The 10,673-nt window shown below is 52.6% G+C and overlaps 1 protein-coding gene across 1 annotated transcript; it reads right to left on the reverse strand.

Moving 5' to 3' along the window:
* Positions 1-1,839: 1,839 nt before the first annotated feature.
* Positions 1,840-6,801, reverse strand: SLC16A8 (solute carrier family 16 member 8; the record flags this gene model as incomplete). The annotated part of the gene is made up of 4 exons (XM_082067108.1): positions 1,840-2,234; positions 4,506-5,369; positions 5,918-6,061; positions 6,573-6,801. The coding sequence occupies 4 exons, from the start codon at positions 6,799-6,801 to the stop codon at positions 1,840-1,842; spliced, it is 1,632 nt and encodes a 543-aa protein (XP_081923234.1).
* Between the last annotated feature and the right edge of the window lie 3,872 nt (positions 6,802-10,673).

The raw sequence follows: 10,673 nt of genomic DNA on the forward strand, positions 1-10,673 counted from the left end.
TGGTGGATGAGGACAAGCCGGCCTGGGGAAACGGGGGCTAGGGTTTGCTGTGGAAGGAGCTGTGGAGCAACTTGGTCAAGCAGAGCAGAAACTGTGATCTTACTTTGTGGGAGGGGAGAACAGGTCTGCAAAGCATTGAATTAATGTCTATGGGGCTCCATCACCCTTGCTGCTGCTTCTCATTCTACCAGAGCTTTGTGTCTGGGGTTTGTCATGGTGCTTAGCCTGATTTGGGGTGTTTCTAAGGGGATTTGAGTAGGAAAAAGCCCAAAGTCACCACTGTGACTGGCTCACAACGGTGGTGTTAGTCATGGTGGGGCATGCTCCATGGGCTTTACCTTCTTCCCACCCTCATTTTCCAGTTCCTATGTCTTTTCTTAAAATGGCACTCTTCAGCACCTTTGTTTTTCTTGTAATTTACTGCTCTTTGCTCAGGAGCATCTAAAACGAAACACTTTCCTTTGTGTCCCTGTACCCTCATTGGATTTAAATGGCCTTAATAATCCTGCAGGCTTTGCATATTACCCATTAATTTTTAGTCAGTCTTGTCTGCAATGAAACACCCATTTTGAAGGTCCCATGAGCTGCGTTCCCTGTAGCCCTCTGCTTCGTTTTTGATCCCTCGCTCTAGTCACAGGTGCCCCCAGGGTCTCCGAGGTGAAGCAGTTCAGGAAAGCGGAAGGAAGGGCTTTGGCCACGGGTGTTTATAAAAGATCCAGTCCTAAAGCAGATTAAGAGTGGTTTAAGCATGCCAGGGAAGGTTGTTCTCTCTGAAACGAGAAATCCACCCCTGCAGCAGGGGTGAGGGGGTCATGCCTGCCTTGCAACGTGCTCCAACACCCTCGTTAGTGGCACGCAGGAGCTTCGGCTTAGTTCTTCTGCCCTACCTTTGATTCCTTTATGTAAGGGGGTTTTCTCTGTTTAAAAGGAAAATACACACATGCCTGGTGCCATTCGTGCTGAGTAGATAATCAGTTGGGACACACTTATTTACCTGTGCTGAAAGTCCACCCCCACAGGGCTGAATTGTTCCCTTCACGGGTCAACAGGACTCACTTCAGCCCAGATAAAGCCGGCGCGCTGCTATTCCTGGCAGTGAGGCTCTGTCTCGTGGCTGCTCGCCTAATGGCATTAGGCTTGCTTAGATTTCTTCCTTTTGCACCCTGGCAGCAGCCTCTAGCCCAGCGCTTCCCTACTGGGAAAAACAGCACCATGTGCCACAGCCCCAAATTTACCCCCCACAAAGGATGCTCCAGACAGAGGTGGTCTGAGCCGGTGTCCCACCAGTTTAGCAGTGCCCAAAGGAGGTGTTTCAGGAGACACAGTGTCTGCCCCCATGCTGGCTGATAGCTATGGATTACACCACCTCGCAAGCTTGCTGCCAGCTCGCCTGGCGCTATCCCGACCATGGAAATGGGTGGAGGAAACACTGACACCAGACCAAAGCATACCAGATCTGATTACAAAGAGTCTCTAATTGTTTGTGTTCTGTATTGTGACAACGCAGAAGGAAAGGGGAAGTCCTTGGCAGTCTCTTCAAAAGACTTTCTCCAGGGCTGGTTTGGAAGTGAGGAAAGAAGATTTTTTTTTTTTCTTTTTGGTGTTTGGGCTGCTCTGAGCCTGTGTTGTACCAGCACGGGTGCAGGATGCAAGTAGATGTATCACTGGGTAGGTATGTGGATGTATGTACATAAGGACCAGCTGTTCTTAAACCTCTCCCTCTTACTTCTTACATCTGCTTTTGTGTCAACCTTCTCCACCCCACATCCCACCTACCCTCCCATGCTGATGTGCATGCAAACAAGGCCAGTTTTATACGTGCCCGTTCCTCTGCCCTGGCTAAAAACTGTCCCTCTCCACCGTCTGGTCAGCGTTGCAGCCATCTCGTGCCAACACCTCCCCGTCCCCCGCGGGACACCCGCCTCCCTCCCCGCTCTGCTCATCTGCCACATGGTTGGCCTCCTCGCTGGCTGCCACCATGGCGTTGTCAGTGCTGTGGGCTGGCTGGTGGTTGTCACTGCTGTGCTCCTCAGCTTCCTGCACATCAGACTCTGCTTCCTCGGTGTCACTCCCGCCGCCCACGGAGGGGTTCTTTTCTGGGGGAGGCTCCTTCTTCTTCCCACGGTTCAGGCAGCAGTAGGTGGCCATGGCCAGGAAGAGAGCGGAGAGCACCACCTCTGAGCCTGCCAGGTAGAAGATCACCTCGTAGTTCTTGAGAGCATCAACCAGGCGGCCTGATGGTTGGAGAAGAGATGAGACAGTTAGCCTCAGCCTACGTGCTCCTGCATGCACAGGTGGGTAGCACCTGCTTTTGGCTGAGGACCCATTTCTTAAGGGAATATCTAAATATCTAAAAATTACCCTGGGCAAGAACCAAACTGTGCCACCAGGAGAAGTGCTGTAAGAGTGTGGGTTTGGTGTTTTTTCTTGTTTGGACAAGGTTAAATAATTGTGACACATTGATGTTATGCTCCTGCATCATGGTGGGCCACCTTCTTCTTGTCAAGGTGAGACTAGACTCTGAGGGCCTGGCTTGACTAGTCTCAGAAAAGAAACAAAATTTGAGAAGCCGTTACTATTTCTTAAGCTATCATGTCAGGAAAACATTCAGAGAAGAAACATCTATTTGGCAGAGAAATCCCTTTAGCTGGCCCACACCTGATTATTCCTCTGCCAAGGACATGTTCTCAATGCATCTTCTGAATGCACCAGGGCTGGCCATGGAGGTAGAGCTCCCAGTCCTTGGTGCTGGAGACCATGAGCAGCCACCCTGCTGCAGTCAGGGTGGAACCTACCGAGCAAGGACAGGGCATGGTGACCAGAGGCTTCATCCCAGTCCCCCGTGCTCCTGACTGCGCGTGTGGACCCGATCCCTGCTGCACTACGGGGCACAGAGGTGCCTCCCAGAGCAGTCATGGGAGGCACACAGCAAATTCCTCAGTGGGTGAATGAGTCCCTGTTCACTCCAGCCAGCCAGCATGCAGGGAGCCTGCGTGCACTGCATGTGTGTGTGCAGCTTATCCTGTGCCAAACGCCCTCAGCCCCACAGCGCGGGAAGCAGCTCAGGAGGATTACACCAAACAAAGCCACTTTGTTCAGCCCCCTTCCTCCAGCGGAGCACTGCTCTCCCGACTCCGAGCCATGGGGTTTGCCAGATCACTCAAGCTTCCCATACCATGGGGGTCCTTCAGCAGCAAGTCTCCATGGGGGGAAGGTGGGAACCGCACTTGGCTCCCCCCAACATCATTCTTTGGTGACCCTGAACCATCTGTGTCCCATTGGACGTGTGCATGGTGCCGAGGCACAGCAGGAGAGCTAAGGGATGTCCCTCATCACCATCCACTGGTTAAATCCCCTTCTCCCACCATGATCCCTCTGCAGCTGCTTCTGAGACACATATTTCTTGGCGCTCCCTGGCCTGGGACTGCCAACTGCCCCACAGGTGGTAAGACATGAATTATTGTTAGCATCAAGAGGGTCTTCTCTTGGCCACCAATTTTTACGTTGAGAGCTGGGTGGAGTTGCTGATGGCAGGTTTTGCTCTAAACTGGTGGTATGTGCTGAGGAAAAGATCATTCACACAGAGGTGTTCACTGATGGGCTTTAGCCCACGTGTTGCAGCTGAAGGAAGGGAGCGCAGGAAGCGACAGGATGGATTTGCCCATGGTCTGTCTCTGACCCTTCCTTGCAAATCACACATTGAGGGAACTGCACTTCATTTGGAAATGATTCTTTGACATGATTTGGCCTTCTCAGATACTTAACAGTAACCTATACCAACATCTTGGGTGAATGGTCTCTCCCCATTCAACTGCCTGTTTATGGGCTGTTTGTGGGGCATGGACCTTACCAGGGACTGTGGCCTAGTCTAGACTAGTTGAGACGCTGTGAGTGTCTTAATCCTCTTAAAAATAAAGTAACAGCAAATGCCTCAGGTGGCTCTACAAACTGTTTTGAGTTGATTGACACCAAAACGCCTTGGGACTGTGGTCAACACAAATTGAGACCATTATTCACAGCACCAATCAAAAGGCCATGGACACCAAGGAGCACTTGAAAGATCCTCACCTTGTTCTACCAAAGGCTCTAAAAGGTTTGCCTGCAGCATGTGCCTGACTCTTCCCATAACGTGATTTTTTGCAACATTTGCAGTGAAGGCAGAGGTCTGAATCCCAGCATGGAAGAGAGGGAAGTGTCCCTGATCGGGACTGAGAGACACTTCAAGTCATGCCATGCCACTCTGGATAGCCCTACAGCTGCCATCACGTGGGTGTTCTGAGCAAAGCAGAGAGAGAAATACCACTTTCTATCTTCTGTCCCTATTCAGATTCAGTGTTGTGCATGGAGTGAGGCTGGGGGCTTTCACTTCAGACCTCAGCTTCCATGGGAAATTTGAAGTTGAGAAATAGGGTCTTTCTTGAAGTACTGTGCCCATGCCCAATACCTGCAATACTGTGGAATGGCAGCCAAAAAACATCACCTGTGTTTTGCAACAAGACACCTACCTGCAGAGGGCGGACCGATGAGCACAGCAAAAGCCTCAATAAGTAGGACAAGCCCAATAGCACTGGAGAACTTCTGGGAGCCAACAATGGCCATCAGCACCTCAAACTGCAGTGCCCCCACCATGCCGTAAGAGATGCCAAAAAAGACGCAGAAGATGACCAGCCCCGTGTAGTTGCTAGCCCTGGCGCTGCAGATGTCTGTCAAGCCGTTGAAGAGCATGGAGAAGCTGAACAGGTACGCCACATGAGGACGGACCCACTTCAACCCTGCCACCATGCCACAGGCTGGGCGAGCAAAGATGTCTATGAAACCGATGATGGAGAGCAAGAATGCAGCCTCTGTGTCTGGTACACCTGTGTCCTTGGCATAGTTAACCAGCAATATGGGGGGCACAAAGAGACCCAAGACCAGGATGAACTTTGAAATAGTGTAAATTATAAACCCTCGATTGGAAAAGATACTAAAATCCAGAAGCTTCTTTCCTTTCCTGGGTTTCTTCTTGGCTTTCTTGGCTTTCTTGGTTCCATCAGCAGTGCTGATTCCCTCCTCTGATTTCCCTCCTATGGGCAGCATCTCCTTGGCTTCATATTTGTCCCGAGTCTTCTCCATCTTCCGCTTCATGCCCATGTCCAGGGGTCTCATGACTGCCCCACAAGTGCAGCAATTGAGCAGAAGGCCCCCCATGATAAGGAACCCTCCTCGCCAACCAAACTTCTCCAGCAGCACTTGCCCCAGTGGAGAAAGAGAGGAAAGGAAGACAGGGCTCCCAGCAGCAGCCAGTCCATTGGCAAGAGGCCGACGCTTGTCAAAGTAGGTGCCCAGCATGATCAGTGAGGGCTGGAAGTTCAACGCCATACCCAGACCTACATGAGGGCGAGAGCAAGAGTGCAAGAACATGAGACATGGTTCGCAACAAGCTGAAAACTCCCCTCAGACTATCCTAGTTCTGAAGTCCCAAGATGGGATTCTTGTGTTCCTCACAAGCCTCTGCTCCTTCATGTTGGTGGGTTGCTCCCAGAAAAGATAGGCTACAGCAGCCTATCTGCCTGACGTGTACTTGAATCACATAACTGTGGCCATGTTTAGACAGGACCTGTGGCTTAAACATGAACTTTGCCTCTCTCTCCTACCACTATGTACTGATGCCACCCCACTTGCCATGATCACTGAGCATCACTTATGTTCTTTCTGTTCCTCTCCCCTCAACCAAAGGCCCTGCCTGTTTACATCCAACTGATGCATCTCCCACAGGTGCAATGTCCAGAACTAGATGCCTCCTGTGAACAGGTGTGAATAGATGAGGGAGACCTGATGCTAGACATGGCAATACTAAAGGGAGATACAATACGATCTTGGCTTTTCCCCTCATAAGTCTGTGTCCCTTTCACCCCTCAACTCCTGGGTCTCTCACCTGTTAGCACACCAGCTGTAAGATAAAGCTCAATGATGTTGGTGGTAAAAGATGCTAGGATCATTCCAGCAGAAGCTAGGAGCCCACCGATGAGCATCACAGGCCGGCAGCCAAACTGGTTCACCATGATGCTGCATATTGGTCCTGGGAGGAAGCAGAGGAGACAGAGTAGGAGACGAGGAGGAGACAAGACAACTGAGAAGGGGCAGCCAGCCCAAGCAGGGCACTCAGGGAAGATGAAACACTAATGACGGAGATCACTGCTTGGCTGCTGACACATACATCTGTTGGGCCTTGCCAAGGGCAAGGGGCTGCGGTGTGGAGACCTCTGCTTTGCCATGCCTTCAGCCCCCTGTTCACTGGGAACACGACAGGTTGGTGCCATAGGGGCAGTACTTCAGCAATGGAGCAAACCTCATATCAAGTGTCTGAGAGGCAGGTGGGGTGACCCCTGAGGTCTCCTGGCACAGAGGAAACAGGGACATGAAATGCAGCCCACTTCTAGAAGAGAAGCGGTGGGACAATTGCATTCTGCATGTTGGTTCATGACCATGCCAGGGAACACGAGGAGAGCCCATGAGGACACGGTCTGCAAGCAGGGCCGTGAAAGGCACTAGCTGGGGAGGGGTGCGGGGGAAGTGTGTCCAAGCATCACCTGTCCCATAGAGCATGGCCAGCATGATGGAGGAGATCCAGGCTGTGTCACTGTAGCCCACGTGGAAATCTTTCATGAGCTCCTTGAAGTAGACACTGACGGCTTTCGGGAAGGCATAGGAGAAGCCGGTGATCACAAAGCAGCCGAGGAGCACGATCCAGCCCCAGCCACCATCTGGGGGCTTCACAGGAGCTGGGAGTTGCCCTTCTTCTGGATCAGCTCTCCCCATTGTCTAGCCTGGAAGCGGAAAGGCAGAGCAGGAGGAGGCAGGGCAACAGAGAGAGAAAGAGACATTTTCAGGCACTGCAAGAAGAGTACAGCAGGCAAACATTTACTACAAGGTTTGTCTCCATGTCCACCATCTCAAAGATCCAAGAGCCTCACTGGGGGGCCACATCATCTTTCTGCACCTTCATCCTGCCAGGCAAGGCAGGATTGCTTCAGGGTGCGAGGTCAAGCCACAGCTGGGCAGAGGTGGGGAGGTGGGCTCCCTCTGAGCAGCCCACAGCTCTGTAACCCCTGATCAGATGCAGCCAGGCAGGGCCACGGTTCCCAGCTGAGACCAGAGAGCTGCACCTGACGTGGTGGGGCATCAGGATCTGCAGCATCTCACTTGCTCCGCATCCGGCTTTGCCTAAAGGCTGGTGCAAGGTGAAAGCCAGCAAGGTGAACCCTGCCAGGCTCTCAAGATCTTCCTCTAAGCCTCTCCCCTCCCAGTTTGCTCCAGCTGTCAGCCTCCCAGGACCTGCCCTGCTACAGATGCCTCCAGCAGTGGGGCACCAGAGGTCCACTAACCCTACTGTGCCACCTCCCTCACCCTCCCTTCCCCACTGCGGGGGGCCAGATTTGAGAAATGGGTGAAGGGCAAGAGCACAGACAAGCCTGGTGGCGGTGGTTATTTGCATGCCAGAGAGATTAGGTCTCTGTACCTACACCGAGGGGCCGGAACTAAGCCTGAGGGGGGGGAAAGAGGGAATTAGGGGGGAATGTCTTGTGAGTCGCTCTCAGGGCTGTTAAGCTGCCCAGGAATTTTGCTCCAGTTGGCTGCTGTGGGTCTGTTTTTCTCATTTCTCCCTTAGGCACCAGGTCTCTGCCATTCCCCTTCCAGAACCTTTGGCCTCACTTTCTTGATCAGACAGGCTTGTTTTCACACCTATATGCAAAAAAACAATACTGGCCTTTGATTACAGATGCTCTTAAGTAGGTGGGACTTTGAGCTGGACTTTGCTGGGTCCAGTTTGCACTATCACTGTCCTGTTGGCAGTATGTCCGCAGTGTGGGTTCTCTCCCTTGGCTGAAGGAGCTATGAGATGTCAGCAATGTCCCCATCACTTGGCACTGGCAGTCATGGGAAATACCAGCACTCATACACTGACTGGACACTGCCGAGGGGACAAGGACACTCCGATGGATGGTGCACACAGGGCTAGGACCTGGGAGCTTTGGATTGGGGTATGTTTCTCAAGGTGGTCCCTCTTCTTTGTGTCTTCCGAGCAATGAGGACAAGTTACCTTGATTCCCATAGCACTGCTGTTGCTCAGCAAGTTAAACAAGTGCAAATCCGTTAGGCAAAAGCACAGATGGGGCAGAGTTCAGGCAAAGGGTCCTTGCTTGTCAAGAGGTGGCCCTACCGTGCAACAGCCCTGAATCTTGCAGAAGAGGAGGGTGACTGGTCTTTCTGAGGCTGCAGGAGGCTCAGTGTGCAGAGCCAAGGCTGGAAACAGGGCTGGGCAGAGTTCTGAGAGGGGTCTGAAAGCACACTTCAGGGGATGCTCGAGGAGGGACTTGCAAGACAAGACAGCTAGGCCACTTCTGGAGCCCTCCACAAGGGATGTGGCACCTGCACCCACAGCGCATCGACATGAGGAGGCACAAAATGGTCTTGTCTGGTTGGTTTTAGACCAGTGCCTGAGCCATGTTTGACCTGTGGAGGGATGGGTGGGATTGGTGTCACCAGCCAATCACAGTGGTCCCTCTCTTTCCCCTCCGAGGGGGACCCTTGCTCCTGAAACCATGTGAGGGTTTGTTCACGGCAGCACACAGGCATCTGCCACCGCCAAGGGTCTCCACAGCAGAGATCCCCAAACTTCAGAACCCGTTAGCTGTGAAAAAGGGGAGCAGGATCTGGGTCTGAGCGTGGATTGGGGCGGCTCAACTTCTGGGCGGCCACATCCTAACAGCTCTCTGGCTGAACTATGGCTGGTGCAGGCTACTCCAGTCTCCCCTCATCAGCCCAGGTCTCAGGGACTGTGGCCAAGGGGCAGAGGCATGAAATGAGAACAGGGTGCTATAAAGACACTTTCAAGGCAAAGAATTACTGCAAGAATGAAAAAATAATTATACACGCTACAGACACCCATATCTTCCTTCTCTCTCCCCTTTCTGGTGTTATCTGCATCACTAGCACCTGGACAGCCAGACTGAACAGCCTCGCTCAGCTTCTACCATTACCCACCTGCTGCTCCTCTCCTGTTCCACCTGACTGACAAGCCAGGTACAGCTGTACAAAAGGTGACCTGCTGCAAAAATGCAACAATTTCTCCATCAGTGCTGGTTTTCTGTCTCTGCACATTGCTACCTCAAATAGGAGCAACTGAAACCAAACACACCCTGAACCTTTCTACACAATCCCTCTCCCTGCCTTGCTCTTCTTGTTCTCATCTTGCTCCACAAATCAAATGAATCAGTCAAACCATTGCAATAAATGTGGTGTTTTTTTTTTTTTTCTCCAGCTACCTAGCAGGAAAATATTTGTCCATCTGTGGCATGCGCTTCAGGCACTTCTGTAGTATCATCTATCAATGATGAATCCAGTGTCTGATTTTGAACAGCACATTACACAAATATCCATCAGTTCTGCTGGAGTCTGGAGCTGGATGGGTACCTCTGCAGGAGCCACGTGCTTGGTGCTACAGAACTCTGCAGCAAGGCAGGAAGGGGCTTTCACCTGCCTGCAGCTAGATGTTGGCTGAAAAAGATGAGGTGCACCAGAAGAGCTCACCTGTGGAGATGCCTCCAAGGACAATGTGCTATAGCGCAGCTCTGCTGGAGATTTATCCCAGCTCTGAGCCAGATGTTTCAGAGCTGCCTTGTTCCTAACACTGCGGCACATATGCTAGCTCTTCTGCTCGCGGCTGCACACGGTGGTCACAATTTTTACCCGGGACCTGCCGTTGCATACTTTACAGCTTGCTGTTATTTTCTCTTCACTTAAGGAGCTTTATTCACAGGTAAAAATACCACATGTAAGTTCACGCACACCTAAAAGCTCATCAGCATGGGCACCTGCCCTTCCTTGTGCATCCCACGCAGGTGGCCCAGAGCAGGCACTGTCACAGAGCAAGCTGCAGGTGGGTACCAGAAGACTTGTGCCAACACCAGAAGTCACAAGCCTGGGCTGGGAGGGTGAAAGCCACAGCAGGTTCAGCCACAGCTGCCAGTCCCTGGACGCACACAAAGAACAGAGCAGCCGGTGCTGGACGATGCCCAGCAAAGCCCTGCTGTGCCAGGCAAGCTGCGTCCAGGAGGGTCCACACAAATGCTGGCGTGGCTCCTGGTGCCTCCACACAGTACAGATGGGGTGGGAGGGTCTGTTTATTAAATGCAAGGGCCAGAATTTGTGCCAGCAGCCTCTCCAACCCACAGACAACACCCTGGGAAAGCATTCATTAAACAAGTGGGACGAGCTGTCCCCTCGGCAGCCAGTACCAGGATAGAATCATCCCTCCACGCCACTGACCTGTGTAATGAAGAGACAACCTCCTGAGCACAGGCTGAGCCTCTGAGGGCTGAGCGCTCTCTTCTCCCTGCGGCTGGTGCTTCCCGGCTCTGGATGAGGGCACCCGGTTAGATGGTTCTGCTGGCTCTTTGCTCCATGGTGGGCACGCTGTCAGCCGGGCACAGGGCGATGCCTGCAGGAATCCAGCACCCGTCGAGTGGTTTCTTGTGCCCTGCTCCTTCCTTGAGGCAACTATGTCCTCTCTAGACAGCTAATCCTCCTCTCAGCCTGCTTTCCTCCAGCTCCAGTGCTGCCCAGCAAAGCTGCCTGTGGCTGATCCGGGGGGACACCCTGCGTGGGGGACCCCCTTGCGTCCTGCGGGT

This window comes from Streptopelia decaocto (genome assembly GCF_964273445.1).
Source record: "Streptopelia decaocto genome assembly, chromosome: 1".
NCBI classification, from domain to species: domain Eukaryota; kingdom Metazoa; phylum Chordata; class Aves; order Columbiformes; family Columbidae; genus Streptopelia; species Streptopelia decaocto.